The sequence below is a fragment of the Vanacampus margaritifer genome, chromosome 15 (assembly GCF_051991255.1).
Source record: "Vanacampus margaritifer isolate UIUO_Vmar chromosome 15, RoL_Vmar_1.0, whole genome shotgun sequence".
In the NCBI taxonomy this organism is placed as follows: Eukaryota; Metazoa; Chordata; class Actinopteri; order Syngnathiformes; family Syngnathidae; genus Vanacampus; species Vanacampus margaritifer.
This window is the reverse complement of record NC_135446.1, coordinates 9,198,020-9,217,264: the sequence shown is the minus strand read 5'-3', so window position 1 is coordinate 9,217,264 and position 19,245 is coordinate 9,198,020. Positions and strand designations below refer to the sequence as shown.

Genomic DNA, 19,245 nt, shown 5'->3' with positions numbered 1-19,245 from the left:
AGGCATCGCAACACTTTTGTTTACAACGTGTCATATTTGAAACCGAGGAAGATGCAAGTCAAAAACAGTCTTGTTCAGCGCACAATTTATTAAATAAAAATAACAAAAACACCGTCTTGGTTTGTGACGTCACCGGAATTCCCCTCCCTTGTTGGGAAACAATTCAAACTGCTCGAGAGCTATTTCCAACTCATGTTAACTACCGCTTTGAGTGTATTGTAGGTGTGTGTGTATGTGTGAGACGTTTGTGTGCTATAGTAGAGACTAGACGAATGTATTTGTCTTATTTATTAGCGTGACGCAGCTGCCCTCTGCGACTACTTTCACTTTCGCCACTGTCTTGGTTGGTGGGGCTTGGCGGACGGTGTGCTTTGTGTTGTGCTGCGTTTTGTTGTTATGTGTGATTGCGGAAGTTTAGGAATTGGAGCCACTCGGAAAGCAGGGAGAATAAAAGAGCAACTCTGGGTAGGAAGTCTACACACCTTTTATTGACAATCCGTTCTTTTTTTCCCTTTTTTCTTTTGGAGGCGTAGGCCTACGAGTCACATGCCGTGCGGCTTTCGACGTTACCCAGAAGTGGCATAAACTCATTTCCCACTGTTGTTACGTCAGCGTAAACTTGTTTGTTTTTACATTGAAGAAATCCATTTATTTATCCACCATATCAATTTTAGCACGGAGTTGCAGGCGAATTTGGGTGCCCACTGGAGTAGCAGTCGAAGCAATGGAATAAAAGTAGACTTGAGTAAGTGTACTTATTTTTTTCCCCAAGTACGGTACTGAGAAATAGTAGCGTCATTTCTGATTATTATTTTTAGTTAGCATGAACGTTAAATCGGTGTAAAATAGGAATGCGCATATTCAGATATTGCCCGAAAGTATCACTTGCACCAAAACAGCGAATTTTATAAAATACAATAAATTAAGGAACATTCAGCCACAATAAATTGTCTTGACCTTTCTTTGTTTACATTGTTGAAACAGAATAGATTCAAGAGGTGGATATTATTCTTTTATTAATATATTATTACTTTTTAATTGATTCTGTTGGTAACCTTGCAGCCCAGGGTGGTCAGCTGAGAAAACCAGCACACCCGTCAGGAGTAGACGCATAGGCTACAGAGAATATGGGTGGATATATGTAATTTGATTTCATTGAGCTTCGACAGGTGGGTTCATACTCATTTATCATAGCAATGCTTTATTTGTTTTGTTACCCTCAAACTCCTGTTTCTTTTGAATGCGTACGACCAAGAACGGAATTTCAAACGGGTCTGATTGATTTGGGCGAACAGGAAAGTGCATTCACAGTTGACTTTCTGAGAGTTCTGTTAGCTAATTAGCTACTTCATCCCAATTAAATGTACATTGTAGGAAAGGGACGTTCCCCAGCATGCTGACACCATTGTTGTAAAAACAAGAGATGGACCGACAAGGCATTGTGGGAGATGAGTTTGTGTGCCCCGAGGCACTGCGTGGGGCTCTGAGCTCCCAGCAGGACACCGTGGAGAGGATATTCCGGGTGTCGTTCACCATTGGTACCGGCAACGTGCCGCAGGGCACCAACGGGCAGATGTGGCTGCGACTACGAGGGTCAGATGGTGATGTAAAAGCGGCGAAGGTTCGATACCCCCAGGCCTCAGCCCAATTGGGTTGCGGTGCAAATAATGAGCGAGTGTGTCATTCTTTTAGATGTTTGTGAGAGGGCTTGTGAACCAGGAGCAGCAGCAGGAGATGTCCTACCCCGCCGTCCTCAACTGCATCTTCTGCGGTGCCAAAGGGTTCTTCATGGACTGCATGATCAAGAGCACGTCAGCACACATTGTGGTGAGTCTTGGAACTTCATCAGGAGCTGACCTCAGTAATTCATTTTGGACTACTTATTCACCTTAACCTCAAGCAAGGTTTTATGCCTCGATTCTGTTCACGCTCCTACATTATGGATGATCTTTTTGTTGCTCTACATCAAACCAGGCGAGTTCTCCGGACTTGCTGCTTATATCTGGTCTCACTGAGCCGGTTGTGCGAGCCTATTCCCTCATCGCGGACCTTTTGGAGAGATATAAGGGAGGGCAGTCTGGCTGCTCGGACGCTGAAGAACGAGGTTCGGGTGAGTTGTGTAATTCAGGTCGGGCCTTTAAAACTCTGGTGGAGAAATGGGAGGACCGCCACATCCTGGAACTCCTCCTTTTGCCGCGATCTGTGAAGGAAGCCCTGCTGGACTTGGTGAAAGAGTCAGGATTTGTGTCTAACATGAGGCTAGAACAAGCAGAAGTAGGTTTGCCTGGGATGACTTTGAGTGTGCCCGGTGCCACTGAGGAAGAACAAACAGATGCTCCGCAGGCGGGAGAAGATTTGCAACCGGAACAGGTGGCAACATCGGCCAGCCAGGATGAAAACGAGTTGCGAAATATGTCAGCGGCAAACAAGGATTTCTGGCTTTTGCTGAAATTCTTCACGGCCATGGGGTTCACGGAGGAGGTGGTGAAACGGGTTCTCGGCCGAACAGGACCCAAAGAGGCCTCTCAGATACTGGACTTGGTTCAACAAGAACAGGACTACAGTGACAGAGAACACCGGAGTGAGAAGAACCCGCCTTGTGAGATGGATGACGAGACAGCGGGAGGAGGAGGCATGCCAGGTGAGCTTGGCGTTGTGGGGGGCGCACAATCCAAGGAGGAGGACGACTTTGTTTTGGGAGTGCTGAAGAAAGCTGCCGTGAGCTGTGGCTACACAGAGCACAAGGTGGCAAAGGCTTGCAGCATGTCGCCGGATGGATCTACCCATCTGCTGCTCCTGGAGCTGCAAAAGGAGGCCAACGCTGGGATGGAGAAGGAGAGTGAGGAAGCTGGAATGGCAAAGCCTGGTGAGAGAAAAGGAAATGATTCAGAAACATCTGCTGCATATCCGGATTTCTTCAGCATGAATGAAGCCCTAGCACCTCCTCGTCCCCATCTTGTCAAAGGACCACCCGGGCCCGGATCGACGTATCCCTCACCGCGCCCAAAGCCCCAAAAGGGAGCGCTCCAAGCTCAGCGTTCTCCCACCAGATCCAGGGAACGCCGCAATACGCCAAGCATTCAATCAGTGGTGGTGACGGGCAAGCAGCGCTTCCTGGAGGGTCTGCAGACGCCCTTTGAACTCCAGCTAACAGACCAACCGGGCAACCCCAAGCTGAGGACTGTCATCATTGACGGGAGCAACGTGGCCATGAGGTAGGACTAAGTATCGTAGGGAATTTGGAACTACATTGGCTTTTTTTTTTAACGATTTACTCAATTTATGATTTTTCGAGATATAAGCTGTCGTTCTTCAAGCTTCTTAATCATAGCCTGGTACTTGTATAACATTTGCTTGTTTTAGTCAGGATAATGTAAACTATATCCAACTATATTTAGGTTCCCAAACTTCCCATGCTTTAGTTTGGCAAATTCTTGGTTACTTTAAATCCATTTACTCTCTTAGAAAAAAATCTCCCTATTTTCTCCCCTACAGTCATGGGCTGGGCCACTTCTTCTCGTGTCGAGGCATTGCTTTGGCTGTTCATCATTTTTGGGAACGAGGTCATCGGCATATCAGTGCCCTGCTGCCCCAGTGGCGGCAGAAGAGTGACCCACGCATCAGAGGTCGCTGTTCCTTTCATTGTCCGCGTGACCCTAAATGGCTTTTTTTAGTTAGCCGTTTTTTTTGTTTTTGACCTCCACAGAGCAGCACTATCTAGGCGAGCTGCAGAAGCTGGGCCTGCTCTCCTTCACACCCTCTAGGGAGGTCCTGGGCACAAGGATCAGCTCGTACGATGACAGGTAGTACCCATAACAAGATGTCATATTTTCTGCACAATATACTGCTTTCCAATAATATCAGATCATTATTGCAGACTAATGCTGCAACTTGCACAAAAGACAGACGGTGTGATTGTGACCAACGATAATCTGAGGGACCTTTTGGATGAATCGACCGTGTGGAGGGATATCATCAAAAAGAGGTAAAACACTCCAAACAAAGCCAAAATTTGGTTGTCGTTTTTTTGTCGTTAGTGGAAATACTGGCCACTGAAACAAATGAGGACATAAGACTCCCGCATCAGAGTTGTTCGTACTTGCTGTTTTTGTCCATGGAACCCCATACATCATCAAGTGTAGTGATAGGCGAGCTCCCTCTAGTGGCGCTGCCTGAATTGCAGTTCATTTACTCAACTTTGACGTTTCATTAATATAAAAAAATGGTTTGCTTTTGAATATTTATTTACGTATAATTGATATTTTGGTCTCAGCTCACCATGCATACCACCAGCTGCACTCCCATATGTCCCAGCAGTTTTATTAACCTCTTTGCACATGACGTCACATCCGCAAGAAAATTCGAACCCAAATCCAGTCTGAAAACTATTAGCCAGAGGCTTGCAGGAGTTCCCTTTAAGAACAGCTAAGGCGTTAATATACTATTTCATAAATGTTTGTTATAAATGGTCAAACAAAAAGGCTATTTATTGTAAAAATAGATTTGGCCAAATTGTTACAGAGCAGCTCTAAGGTGGTACTTTGTGTGAAAATGTCAAGAACTGCTGTTTTGATGAACTTATGATGCAAAAATAGCCTAAGACAGTCGTGTCCTCCGCAGACTGCTTCAGTACACGTTTGTTGGCGATCATTTCATGATTCCCGATGACCCACTGGGAAGAGGGGGCCCTCATTTGGACGACTTCCTCCGTTCAGAATGCAGGTGGGATGTACAGTAAGTCATGTCATTCTAAAATAAATGTAATTTTTTTTCTGACCATCAATTCCCTTCCAGGACACCTGACCCGGCTGGTGTAGCCACAAATTCCCATTCACTCCATCCTCTGTGCTCACAAAACCCAGTCCACAATTCCCCTGACCAAACACTGGGTGGCGCTCTGAATGGAGCAGGTGATGGGAGCCAGGTAGCAAGACACCAGCACCCCAAGTCCAGAGACCACCAAGGCCCTGAGCCAGTTTTTGCCAGCAGAACGGTGGAGGACACGGCGAGGCTGAGAGAACGTCTTTGTCAGGTGTTTCCTGGGCAGGACAACATGGTGATGCTGATTCTGCAGAGCAACCCGACAGAGAACGACCTCAATGTGCTCTCGGCTCTTCTTTTGGAGTAGTAGAAGCTTCACAGTTTTATCAAATTCAGATACTTTTTTTAATCTGCTGTTCACCATCGTGTCCACACGAGGGCGCTCTGATAGCATTTTTATATTTATCAGAAGAAAATGAATCATATTCATTTCTCATGTGCATGAAATTTGACCTCTGCATTTGACTCATCCTTTACAGTAGGACACAGCAGGACAACACAGCTGTGTGTATGGACAATGTTGGGGGGATCCCACAGTGGCAGGCGAATGATCTTAACCGCTTTTTTAATGGCTGGCAGAGAATTAATTATAACCCTATCTCTGAAAACTGTTTTTTAATAGAAATCAATATTTTCTTATCAACATCGTTCCCACAAGGTGTGAATGTTGCATTTTACTGACGTGCATGAAATGTCCTTTTTGTTTTGACACTGTCGACCGGTTCGGCAGCTTTTGTACTTTGAAGCATCCTCAGAAATTTTTTGTATATGTCATATAATAGTGAGCGAGCTGGTTTACGGTGCAGGCCCACCAAGCACAAAGCATCTTTTAGCATTGCATGTTTGCTGAGCTTGTGGAATGGCTTGTTTTGGCTGTGCAGGCACAAGAGGCCAGGCCACAAATGAAACAATAAATGAGACAAAGGCTTTTTTTTTCACTCCTCCCAAACAAACTTACCGAAAGACTAGTTATGTTGCGGTTACAATGACACCTTGACATACGAGTTTATTTCTGGCTGTTATTTTGGCGTAAGTGCAGTCAGTCAGTCAAATTGACATTTACCACACTGTGAGTTCAGTGATAGTCTCTGCTCCATGCTCTTTGGGAGTGCATTCATTTGTATTGATGTTGTTTGTCACGTTTAATAAACGTCTGAAAGCGCATCCAAATTGTCGCTATCCTTTTGTCTCCTCTTGAACCTTTCTCTTAAATTCGAGCTCCTATCTCAAAACATCGATCAAGCGATGGCTCGTAACTGAAAGCACTCGTCGCTTGGCGTCGCGCGCGCACGTAGACACGCACACGCACGCACCCTCCCACCTCTGCTGTGTACAGTACACTCGTACTGGAATCCTCGCTCACTCCTGGCGGGTCGATCTCGGTTGTTCTCACGGTGTGAGAACGAAAAGTGTACTCAAGTTTATTTTTGGACCAACTAATATGTGAATGTCTTCGTCTTCTCGTTCCTTGGCCAGAAGGCAGGCTATTGGAAGTGGAATATGATTAAATTGAACGTGTGTCACGAGGTAAGCTAACCGGACCGCGTTCACATTCAAACTAGTCAACAGTGCTTCGGCGCCAATTAATCTCTTGATTGTCTTTGTAAAAAGTAAAGCAAAAGTGAAGTTAATTTCGGTCATACCATATTGAAAATACTGTACTGTACTTTAATGTAGATCAGATTGCTTTCGAGACAAAATTGTCTGCACTTGTTCCCATTTTAATTGGTGATGTAATCCCTTGTACTGTAGTTTCCTTTCAAACATGGCTGAAGATGTTAACTCAAGTGTATTTTCCATTTGTAGTCTAAACCTGCTTGACGTCAACGACAAATGACAATAATTAGGTATCCGTTAAAAGATTCCATTTAATCCTTCAAATTATATCACTTATCTCTTTGCATAGAAGTTGTGATAGTCATTTTAAATGTGACACATTTAAATACGATTCAGGACTGATGTCATAAGAGACATATTTCAAATCTGAACTACAAACTACAAGTTTTCCCTTCCTTGAGTATCTAATCCAATCCACTTTATTTCTACAGCTCATTTTATAAACAAGCGTTTCCAAAGTGCTGCACTTTGAGATCCACACAATATCATACACGTACAATCTAGTAAAACCAACTATAAAAATAAAAAATATAAAAATAAAAGTATAGCGTATGAACATATTTTCCAAGTCTATACGCACTCCTGGAAGGATTCTTCCAGGATCCTCCGCAGCTCCATCACAAAACATCTTGATGTCGTCCACCTCTTCAAATTGTGTCCTCTGGATGACCACCTTGAGCTTGGTAAAAAGGAAGAAAAAAAATCACTATGGGGCTAGGTCAGGTGAGTGATGAGGTCGCTTTAGGTTGAGGAAGTGTCGGATGCTCAGGGTATTGTGACAAAAGTGCGTTATCATGGTGACAATTCTCACAACTATCCAAACGCCACGGGCTCAAGAAATAGAACTTTTCTGACACATCGTACAGTAAAAATGTATGACATAATAGGAATGAGATAACTTTCCTATTATGTGGCGTCTGTACTTGAGTTCATATCATTGAACAATCATGTTTTGCAATGGCCGTCAGATGATTAGAAATCTAGCGAAGGAAGATGATTATGGGACTAGTGCATGGAAAATTGTTAAGGTGCTGTGCTGGGTGCGTCACAGTCATGCCATTCCAGTACACACCTGAACCGCATGTGCGGCTTGAGGAAGTAGCCAGAAAAACAAGTTTAGCACAATAGAGGAGCGACCAAAGGACGTCATTTTAATATAATTAAGAGTTTGTTTGAGTATGTCATTATCCCACTGTTGTTGACCCTCTTTTTTGGCAGGAAGACTTTGACGTCGTCCATCGATGGTTGAGTGCTCACTGAGGGGGACTAACAGTATAAGGAAAACTCTGTAATCAACGCTGGTCAGTGTCTCTCACACACACACACACACACACACATTTGGATTGATAAAAACAAACATTAGCAGGGGTGTCCAAAACACGACCTTGTTAACATTTGCTGCCCGCTGTTCACATACTGTTTACCAAAATGAACTATTGATACGGCCCATGGCAGGAGGAGAAATTCATTCTAATCTTACTTCCTTGTTTCCCACCAATCGTTCATTTGCATCTTTTTTGCTATGATGCGTCTCAGAATTGTGATTGTTTGATCCTTTTTCTGCTCTGTTTCAAGGCCAGTTAAGTCCGGATTGGTTGTTTTGTTTCTGAATGTGTAGGGATATTATGGTGTGATACAGCACAACTGGCGCCCCCCAAAAAGTCTTTAAAGTCTTTGACTTTGTGCTTTCTCACCTAGCTGTGTTTTTTTTTGTTTTTTTTTAATATATAACTATATTCAAGGGTTCAAAAGAAGATGCGGCCTGACCAAGGAGCGGCAGCAGCATCGCAGGTTGATGGTGTGGCCCAAGCTGGAATAGATGAGCTTGAACTTGTCAACATCGCATACACTGCTGATGTTGAAGGACTGCCGAGCAGCCATTCGGGACTAAGTCAACCGTCTGTCCACCTACCCGAGCCTCTGCTGGTGGATTATTTGTCGAGATGGACAGCTGCGAGCGACGCCGCCGAAGGCAGCACGTCCTCTCAAAACTTGGACTTGGGCTTCGACTCGGACTACAGCAGCACTCGCTCCAGCCCCGGCTACGCCAGCACCTCTTTTAGTGGTGATTTAAGTGAGCTCAGTGGAACCTCCTTCTTAAAAAAGACCAACCCTGTCTCTCCTGTCTCTGAACAAACTGTGAAAAGCAAGAAGTCCAAAAAAGGGGCAAAAAGCAGACACACTTCCAAATCTAGCAAGAAGAACGGCAGCTCATCGAAGGACGCTGTGAGTACTGGGAGCAGCGCGGATCATGAAGAAGGACGTGGAAGTACGCGGTCCCGGCGGAGTGCCGCAGAAGGCGTCAGCTGCTGCTGCAGGTCCGTGCACAGGGGCTGTCTGCAGTGTGTGGAGGAGACGCCGGCCATGTTGTCTGGACTGGTGCTGTCTTTGGCTTTCTGCGTGGCCATCATCGTCCTCATTCCGACCACGGGAAGGGTGAGAACCACAGTGTGCGTGCATGCGTGGGGCAAATGGGGTGTTCAACTGTTCATACAGTAAACCTGATTGGTGAAAATCTGCAGGGTAGAGGAATCATATAAAAGCAATTTTTTTGGTATAGTTTTAAACTCGCATGCTTTAAACATATTTAAACTTACAGTGAGAAGTTTACTGTAAAACTGAAACATAATGGAAAAGTGAATTAAAAATGGTTTAATTATGCACCAAAATATTCAACCAAACCACATAACAACAAACATCTTCTAGCTTAATGCTAACATATAACGCAGAATGCCATAGATGAGCTAATGTTAATTAGCATAGCTGCTATTGTAATTCTAAACTTTAAACAACTACTTTAAAAGGGAAATCCACCCAAAAATGTTCTTTACCATAACATGTTCTATGCGCCCCCATTAGTCTATATGCGTATTCTGATTAATATTGCGTTTGTGCAATATGAATTAAGCAGCAAAATCCACCCGTTTTTATCCATATTAGGGGCGGCCATTTTGCCACTTGCTGTTGATTGAAAATGACATGACAGTTGTTTAGGGCTCAGGTAAAGAGTCTTTATTCTCTTCAGAGTCTTTGTGAGTGTGTCCAGGGTTTAAGCCATGATTGATCGTTAGAAGTTACCTGAACCCTGAGCAACTGTGATGTCATTTTCAGTTGACAGCAAGTGCCGTCCCATGAAATTAATGTTTCTATTATTCCATATTCCTCAAATGCATTAATCAGAATGCTGCGTTTAGACTAGTGGAGGAACATACAACATATTGTAAATAACATTTTTGGGTTTCTCCATTAACAAACGCAGAGCTGCTTTACAGAAAACAGAGAATTCAACCTTGTACTATGTAAATCAAAAGGATTGTAAGGCTTTCTTCAAATGTACTCTTGTGATGTTGACACAAAGTTGCAAAAGAAGCGATTGCTTTGAAAGGTTGCACTTTTGCGCACCAGAACATCGACGTCCACGTGGGAGCTCTGTCGGTGGTCTGCGTGGTTCTGAGTCTGAGCGCTGGCTTGTTGGTGTGCCTGCCATGGCTGGCCACCGTGAGGCGCTGCGCAGGCGCCCTGGCTCTCTTCGTCTGGGGGACGCTGTACGTCATTGCCATTGTTTTCATCTTTACGGGAGGACCCGTCTCAACATGGGAACAGGTGGGGAAACATTACTGACCTGTCGTCTGGGGAAAAAAAGTCAACGCTTGCTTCCTCCTCCTCAGGTCGCCTTCTTCCTCTTCCTGACCCTGAGTGTATACACAGTGCTGCCTCTCTCACTGGCCTGGGCTCTCATGGTTGGGATTTGGACCAGCGTTTCGCACATCATCATCATTAGTGTTTACATCTCGGTCACAAGTCCAGAAACGCCAGACTTGGCTGTGCAGGTGCGTCCATCTTGATTAGGGTTGTGAAGAAATGAAAAATCCAGCTGGGCTCTGTCCTGACCTCCAGCTAGGAACGAAAATCAGCGAGTGATAGACAGGGTTATTATAGTTTTGGAATTTTCATTTTAATTAGTTTTTAATTTCTTTTTGAGTTTAGTTTTTTATTTTTTATTTTATGTATTTAGTTTTAATTAGCTCTCGGGGAGATTCTGTTAGTTTTTATTACTTTTAGTCATTTAAAAAATGCTTCGTTTTAGTTAGTTTTAGTATTCGTTTTCTGTTAAAAACATTTTTTTATTATTACTTGTGTGGAATATTAATAACCACGGTAAAATGAAAAAAAAAAGGAACGCATTTCTTACCTAGCGTTGCATTTCGGCTGAGTTAAAAGGCGAACTGAGCCATTGGAGCCAAACGTCAAGTACGCAAAATTGTTGCCTAGAAGGTGCTTTTCTATTGGCTGCTGCTAGATTAAGTCATTTCTATGGTTAATATCGAAATAAATTAAATTACATTTAAAATCAACCCCAAAGGCTGATGTATATAATTAATTACCAAAGACTCAAACGAACAATGTTTTCACTACAATTATAATTAGTTTTAATTCTAGTTTCAATTAGTTTTATTTTAAGTATTTTCATTTTTTTATGTATTTATGTAATATAACGAAAAGTTGTTTTGAATTTTTGTTTTTGTTATTTCGTTAACCAAAATAACTTTGGTAATAGAGCAAAAAATGGCCAAGTCATTCCTGTTAATTCTCATGATTCCCCCCAATTATGGAACTTCCCTAGAATTTTTCAATCCTAAACTTGACACACTTTGCACTCATGTTGTAATGGTGTCCAACCCCTTATTTGTCTTCAGTTGGTGGCAAACGGCATGCTGTTCTTGTGTGTCAACTGCATCGGGGTCTTCCACCTGTGGACCACTGAACACGATCTCAGGATATCCAATCAGAAGAGAGAGGAGTTCAGCGCCATCCGCTCCCAGAAGGAAATAAGGAAATACCAGCAGGTTTGATCACATGCAATTTCCCCCATCCAATCGTGACTCTTTACCGGCCTGCTGAAAACGACCGTCGCCCGCTTGTTCCAGGAGCGTCTGCTGCTGTCGGTATTGCCGCGTTACATCGCCATCGAGCTGAAAACGGACGTTATAAACAGACTGACCAAGCCCAAGGGCGAAAAGCAAAGTAAAAACTTCCACAACTTCCACAGCTTTTACATAAGGCAGCACAAAGACGTCAGGTGAGGAGGGAATCAGGATGGGGCCATGCTCAACGTGTGTGTCATGCTCAACGTGTGTGTGTGTGTGTGTGTGTGTAGCATTATCTACGCGGACATTGTGGGCTTCACAAAGCTGGCCAGCAGCTGCTCACCAGAGGAGCTCGTTGCTGTGCTCAACAAGGTCTTTGGCAGATTTGACGACATCGCCAAGGTACCAACATGTCCAGTCCATGAGTGTGTGTGTGTGTGTTTGACTGTGCGCCATCACATTAGCTCCTTATGCTGTCACTGCAGAAAAACGGATGTCTTCGTATCAAAATCTTGGGTGACTGCTACTACTGCGTGTCAGGCCTGCCCGACCCGATCCCGACGCACGCCAGCAACTGTGTTCAGATGGGCTTGGACATGTGCACCGCTATCAGGTCAGCTCATTTGCATGTGATGCCATTATTCTTGCTTCCTCTTGACATCACGCACGATCTTGATACACAAGTGGTTACGAACTGTTGATTAGACGTCATAAAACTAGTCATTTGTTTACATTTTTTAATTATGGTTTTTATAGCACATTTTTTACTGGATTATTTTTTTTGTTCTAACAATGTTTCTTGGAATCATATTTGGCCGTTGGGAAACCTATTTAATATATATATTTTTTAAAGGTGAAATCAACCCAAAAACAATTTCTTGACAATAATATGTTCTATGCAGCCCCACTAGTCTAAATACGGTATTCTAGTTAATATTGCGTTAGTGGAATATGAGTCAAGCAGCAAAATCCAGCAGTTGTTACCAATATCAGTAGGCGGCCATTTTGCCACTAGCTGTCGAGTGAAAATAACATCACAGTTGCTCAGGTCTCAGGTAACAACCAATCACAGTTGAGCTTCAGAAAACAGGTTAGCTGTGATTGGTTGTCGCCTGAGCCCTGAGCAACTGTGATGTCATCTTCAGTTGACAGCATGTGGCAAAATGGCCGCCCCCTGAGATGGATAAAAACAGCTGGATTTTGCTTCATAACTCATATTCCACAAATATAATATTAATCAGAATGCCATGTTTAGACTAGTGAGGTCAATAACGGGTATTCATTGTACAACTACAAGCTTGGCCTGGTCAAGTGATGGTACAACTGTACTCCTTTTCTTGACTTTTAGTAAACTGCGGGAGGCCACAGGAGTGGAGATCAGCATGCGTGTTGGCGTTCACACGGGTAACGTGCTGTCAGGTGTGATCGGCCTGCAAAAATGGCAGTACGATGTGTGGTCACATGATGTTACGCTAGCCAATCACATGGAGTCTGGAGGTGTTCCCGGGTGAGTGTGTTCAAATGAAGATGGTTGCCTCTTGGTATTTCTGCCATGAAAGGCAACAAATGTGTTTTTTAAATTTTTTTATACAAGACGAGTTCACATCACGGACGAGACTCTGAAACACTTGAACGGAGCGTACCAAGTGGAGGATGGCGACGGGGGGAGTCGGGATCCTCTTCTTCAAGGAAGACAAACCTACTTGGTGTTGGACCCCAACAACTCCGAGAGCCTGCAGCAAAGACCAACAACGGTGGGCGTTTATGCGGCATACTGCAGCCGAGGCGCAAACATGTGACGTGACGGCGTGGATCATTCATTTCCAGGCCAACCTTCTTGCCACTGTTGAGAACAGGCAGCGGGCGTCCATGCGGATGTCTCAGTACCTTCAGTCGTGGCGGAACATCCGGCCCTTCGCCGAACTCAGCAATCACCACTCCAAGAAGATCAATGCAGTCACAGTGAACCAGCAACAGTCATCTGCTGTATGTTGAAAACGCATTACACTTTGCGAACGCACATGGAATCGTGTCCTGACTGTAAAATGTCTGTCTGCTTCAGGAAAGACCTGCTTGTCAGAACAACCCATCCTGGTATGTTCCATTAGGAATGTAATGCTCAGGCTGATTACACAGGATAGGAAGTGGCCAAATGTTTTAGGATGAACCATCCCAACTTTATATGAGTAGCATAGATGGAATTTGTGTTTTTTTGTCTCAGCTTGTTTGTAGATAACTGTGTGAGGGGCTCGCTGGACACGCTGGATACTGCAGGGTAAGTTTGTTGTTTTTCAAATCTCTCGTGCCTCTCCTCTGATCTGTGTGCATGTTCCTCAGGAGGAGGGCCAAGAGGCTGAACTGTCTGACGCTGCTGTTCAATGACGTGCGCCTGGAGAAGCAGGTAGCGTCGCTTGTCCAACAGGAAGTGAGCCCACTGTAGCGCTTTTGTCTTGCATCTCGTGCGTTACAGTTTCGCCTGTCGGAGGTGGAGGGCCTACACCAGTCCATGAGCTGCCTGGCTTTCGTCTTTGTCACCCTTTTTGCTGTCCAGATGCTCGTTTCTGACAAGTGAGTGGCACCCATGTTGTTGTTATTGTTTTATGTTTGTCCTCTGTCTTTAATGTGTTTGCACCTTTGCCAGGAACTTTGAATTGGCCGTGTCCTACAGCGCCACCTTTCCTGTCCTGGTGCTTCTTTTGTCCATCTCGTTCTGTGGCTACTTGCGGGTACGCTTGGCCAAACTCACCAACAAAACATGTCAATGGGTATTTAACATAAATTATAATTTACTTCATTTTGTTTCTGAAGAAATGGAATTCCAAAATCCCGCCCCGCATTAACTGGTTATCAGGACTGTCTCGTGGCGTCTCCTCCAAAGTGGCACTGCGGCTGTTTATCGTCTGCCTGAGTTTGCTCATCACACTGCTGATGGCCATCCTCAACTTTGTGAGCCTTTTGCTATCATTTTCAAATATACAGTGGGACCGCTTCATGAATCTAAATACAGTTCACAATCAAAATAGGTGTAAATGCATGTTATCATGAGAAAATACAGTAGAAGCAAATTACAGAGCAAGATCTTAGCCTTGTCGAAATGAAAACCATACTCTAGTGCTCTTAACTTTTCTATAATTTAAGGTCTTTTCTTTGCTACAGTCACTTCTTTAGCCACATCAACTGTCTTGTTCTTGTTCCTATGCAGCGTTCTCACGTTTAGCTATTTCTTCCTTCTTTTATTTTTCCTCCTCAGGTCTTCATCCCAGGAAACAACTGCACCGACATTAACGAGAGGAGCTCGCTGGAGAGTCTCCGACTCTACACTGTGCCTGTGAGTTATAACTGAACATGTGTCGGGCCCGCTTGATGTACATACTGCGTATGGCAAACCATTTGAGCATTTATTCGACATTCGACATGCGTTGGAGCCTCCATGCATTTAATCCTCACCAATATTGAGAGTACATGGACAATCCAGTGCATTAGTAAGCTATAAGAGCTCAAACATATTTCCATCCATCCATCCATCCAGTACTACCTGTACTGCTGCCTGCTGGCCATGCTCGGCGTCATCGTCTTCGTCAGGATATGTTTGTCGGTAAAGGCTCTGCTCCTCACGCTGGCCGTGGTGGTCTACTTGGCCCTCTTTCTCCACGTGTACGCCAACCGCTCGTCCTGCCTGATCGGCCTTCTGTACAACAACAACACCAAGTGAGCGAGCGGATTTCTCTGACTGTAGATCCGAGGTGCACAGGTGCCTTTTGTCTCTGATTGACGCGCTCTGGCTCATTCCAATCTGTGTGCCCTTCCCAGACCCGGTGTGCTGAAGGACCCTCAGATCATGTCTGGTGTTTGGCTGGTCATCTTTTATATTGTCTGCCTGATACTGGCCAGACAGGTGCGTACAGTATGTGTGCATGCTTGTGCGATGCACGGAAACTTGCATTCTCTCGTGTCATTCATGAATTGCCCTATAAAGAAAGCATTCATGAAGTAATGCACTCCTTTTAAAATCTATTCAAGTTCACAGATATTATATCAAATAAAGCATTACTACTAACGTACAAGGTCAAAAACAACTAATTACCACAAAACATTCCAAATCTGTTTAGGAATTGAGGAGGGAATTAGGATTTACTGTCCCACCAAAAATGTTAAAGCATTAAACATGTGCATAACCAGGAAAGTTTATCAATGTCCATCCATTTTCTTAACCGCTTGTCCTTACAAGGGTTGCGGGAGCCTATCCCAGCTGGCTTCGGGCAGTAGGCGGGGCACACCCTGAACTGGTTGCCAGCCAATTCAGGGCACACAGAGACGAACAACCATCCACACTCATAATCACACCTATGGACAATTTGGAGTGTTCAATTAACCTGACATGCATGTCGTTGGAATGTGGGAGGAAACCCACGCAAGCACGGGGACAACATGCAAACTCCACCCAGGAAAGCCAAAGCCCGGACTCGATCGCACGTCATCTGCACTGGGAGGTGGACATGCTAACCAGTCAGCCACCGTGCCGCCCAGTTTGTCAGATTGTCAATGTGTCATGTAAAATTGTGAACAACTTGAGAGACAGTTGAAAGCAATGTCCAAACATAAATTAGCTTGTAAGTATGTTGCACGCAGGGTTTGAACGTTTGGTATAGGTTACCATTATTTTGAAATTAATACTATTATTTGTATTATTATTATTATTATTATAGCAAATATATAAGCCTACTAGCACAGCTGAACTGTATTTAGGATATGTCAGGCATTTTTGGCAGTTGTGTGTTAATTCCCATTTAAATACATGTGTACACATTATCACAGTTAATTTGTAATTCCCCTCCCAAAAAGATGACCCCCCCCCCCCCCACACACACACACACACTTGTTTTGAAAGTTTTGAAATGATCTAGGTCTCTTCTTTTTAAATCACAAAAAACTGGCATTTGATTTTGAACAAGTGTGTGCAGACTTTTATAGTATGTAGGGATTTTGAATTGCAATTCTTGATGTATAATTTAGCTCATAGTAAAGGGGTAGTATCTACGTTTTAAGGAAGTACACAATATTGCAGTATGAGATAAAGATAAATATTGGATATTTTTTACTTCCCTTTTTTATTTATTTATTTATTTGAACTGTCATTCCTGTCAGGATGAGCTGGGCTGCCGCGTCGACTTCCTGTTGGAACACTGTTTCAAGTTGGAACAAGAGGAGATGGAGACTGTGGAGAATGTGAACAAGCTTCTCCTCCAGAATGTTCTGCCCCTTCATGTGGCCTCCTTCTTCTTGGGCAAAACTGTTCGCAATCAGGTGATTTTTTTTTTTTAAGCCATCGTGAGAATGTTGTTGTGCCCATTGTTCTCAAGTGCATTGTGCTAATTTCGGTAGCGCTATACAGTATAAATAAAAAGACTTGCTGCTGAAATTTGATGGCTTCTTTTGGTTTCAGGACCTGTACAGCCAGTCGTACGACTGCGTGTGCATCATGTTTGCCTCCGTGCCTCAGTTTAAGGAGTTCTACAGCGAGAGCAGCGCCAACAGAGACGGTCTAGAGTGTTTACGTTTTCTCAATGAGATCATTGCCGACTTTGATGAGGTGTGAAGGATTAGTAGCGTCAGGAGATTTTCTCAAGCGTACCTCTGACCTTGTCTGATCGTCTCACCTTCTCGCATGTCAATCTGTTGTTCAGCTTTTATCAAAGCCAAAATTTTCTTCAGTGGAGAAGATCAAGACCATCGGCAGTACATACATGGCGGCTACAGGGCTGTCGCAATCATGGGATGACAGTAAGGTATATTCATCATAAAATTGGACTCAACCCCCTACTTAGGTTCTACAGTGAACCCGTCTTTCAGGCATAGATAAAAGGCCGTAAAACAAAGACAAAACAAAAGAGATTTCAAAAATGTATGTTAAAACACCAAGATGTTCAACCACTCTCTGAAAGTCTACTAGCTTTATGCTAACATATAATTCAGAATGCCACAGGTGAGCTACTGGAAATTAGCAAAGATGATATATGTAATCATAAACCTTCAAACACACGTCTTTAACACACACACACAGGAGAATTAAACTATTTTTATAAACAGTACGGTACCATAGGATCAGACTCCGCTTCTTCTTCTCTTAATTACATTGCATCTACATCCAGTGGAGCTCAGTGCTGCGTGGCATGTTGTGGCACAGTGTGGTACTACACTGAAGGCGGCCAAATCTAAATTTGAACTTACCTGTATATATTGTTGAAACGCATGAAGAAAAAAAAATGTTGCTCAAAAAATTTGCGATTTTGCTGTGGCTCACTGTACTTAATCATGCTATCATGCCTCCTTTGAAACGAGATTTCTGGCTCCCTCTGCAGAAATGCGACATGTCCTACAGTCACTTGCGCTCTATGGTGGAGTTTGCGATCGCTCTAAAGAGCAATCTTGAGCTCATCAATACACACTCCTTCAACAACTTCAAACTGCGGATCGGTAAGCCTGTTTCCCCACGTGACGCTTTTGAAATTGACATTGACGCGTCAATTTTTTCATTAGGTTGAGTCAGGGGCGTGAGTAATACTTAACATCCAATAATTAACTCTTCAATGTTCATTTGCAGGAATAAACCAGGGCCCAGTCATTGCCGGAGTCATTGGGGCTCATAAGCCGCAGTACGACATCTGGGGGAACTCGGTCAACGTGGCTAGCAGGATGGACAGCACAGGAGTGTTGGACAGGATCCAGGTCAGTCCATTAACTAACCACTAGCTCGCACCCTTGCCCGCTTGACCACGTCCACTTCTGTCTCTGCGTCCAGGTGACAGAAGAGACGGCCCAAGTGGTCCAGAGCGTGGGCTACGGCATCACACTCCGAGGAGTCGTCAACGTCAAGGGCAAAGGGGAGCTGAAAACGTACTTTGTGAATACGGAGCAGCCATCTCCGCAGTTCTGACCGCCACAGTTTGAAAGAGAGACTTTTAAAAGGAGCCCGCCGCATTGCGCTGGCCATAGCGATGCCGTCACAACAGACAACGGGTTGACTTTGTCTTGGGATGAGACACTAAATATGATCCTGATCAGTTGAATGATCATGCTACTGTGTCTGTATATCCATGTGAATGCTTTTCTTTTTCCCAAACGTCAGATTCATGACAGTTTGCTGAATTAAATGAAGGACAGTTTTTGTTGACAGTTAAATGGCCTACATCAGTGGTTCTCAAAGTTTTTACACTAATAGTACCACCTCAACAAATATTTGGCTCTCAGAGTGCCAAATGTATTATTGCACTTAAAAGTTAAATACAACTAAACTGTACTAAACAAATGTCCTGATTTTTTAAAGTTGAAATTATGCACAGTTTGAACATTTAATTTGGTGATTCACATGTACCGCCAGTGTCACGTGATGACTAACCTTACTCATGATGGGCCAACATGTGGACCACTGAAGTAAATCAGAACCAGATTTATAACAGTAAATTGTACTTTTGTAATTTTCTACAAGGTGACCAGCTTCAAGCTAATTTCTGTTAAGATACTTGCACTTTTATTCAACTACTGCTTTCAGGTACGTACTAAGAATGTAGGCAGCACACCAAAGACATGTTTAAGGCATGTTTATAATTGCAATGCAAAAAAATATGTAATATATTTTTCAATATTGTTGTTAGATTATGTAGAATTGTATGGTTTTTATAGATGGATGGTGTACAATACGTGGAAATACTATTTATGAACTAATAGAATAGATTGTTTTTTTTTTTATGTAAATATACCTCGGAAGATTTTGTACCATAGCATAGTAGATCATTTGGGCGATGCATCGAAAATCTGTTTCATAGATGGGTGAGAATTTAAATTTCAAAGTGAAATAAATTATTTATGTTTATTAAAATGAACAAAATATCGGTGGCTATAAATGCAAAGTTCTTGACAATGTTTTGCACGTTGTAATGTT

At 43.5% G+C, this 19,245-nt stretch overlaps 2 protein-coding genes across 8 annotated transcripts; both read left to right on the top strand.

The window, feature by feature from the left end:
* The first annotated feature begins 156 nt into the window (after positions 1-156).
* khnyn (KH and NYN domain containing) lies at positions 157-5,985 on the top strand. 7 transcript variants are annotated; one of them, XM_077543363.1, is made up of 10 exons: positions 158-465; positions 675-745; positions 1,375-1,621; positions 1,693-1,827; positions 1,975-3,215; positions 3,496-3,626; positions 3,707-3,803; positions 3,878-3,985; positions 4,621-4,722; positions 4,795-5,985. In XM_077543363.1, exons 3-10 carry the CDS (start codon positions 1,424-1,426, stop codon positions 5,126-5,128), a joined length of 2,346 nt encoding a protein of 781 aa, XP_077399489.1. In that variant the 5' UTR covers positions 158-465; positions 675-745; positions 1,375-1,423; the 3' UTR covers positions 5,129-5,985. The 7 variants fall into 7 exon arrangements, 6 of the variants coding, with proteins under 6 accessions (XP_077399489.1, XP_077399487.1, XP_077399492.1 ...); XM_077543361.1 differs by having other exon boundaries at positions 1,063-1,621; XM_077543366.1 differs by adding an exon at positions 1,063-1,169 and having other exon boundaries at positions 158-745.
* Positions 5,986-6,162: 177 nt separating this feature from the next.
* Positions 6,163-19,193, top strand: LOC144034536 (adenylate cyclase type 2). The gene is made up of 27 exons (XM_077543359.1): positions 6,163-6,348; positions 7,657-7,739; positions 8,181-8,874; positions 9,844-10,041; positions 10,107-10,268; positions 11,136-11,285; positions 11,367-11,518; positions 11,597-11,708; positions 11,792-11,919; positions 12,655-12,813; positions 12,901-13,060; positions 13,134-13,292; positions 13,369-13,400; positions 13,528-13,581; positions 13,644-13,707; positions 13,777-13,874; positions 13,948-14,032; positions 14,115-14,252; positions 14,557-14,634; positions 14,836-15,014; positions 15,117-15,201; positions 16,452-16,610; positions 16,750-16,896; positions 16,991-17,092; positions 17,666-17,780; positions 17,908-18,032; positions 18,106-19,193. Exons 3-27 carry the CDS (start codon positions 8,194-8,196, stop codon positions 18,238-18,240), a joined length of 3,657 nt encoding a protein of 1,218 aa, XP_077399485.1. The 5' UTR covers positions 6,163-6,348; positions 7,657-7,739; positions 8,181-8,193; the 3' UTR covers positions 18,241-19,193.
* The last annotated feature ends 52 nt before the right edge of the window (positions 19,194-19,245 follow it).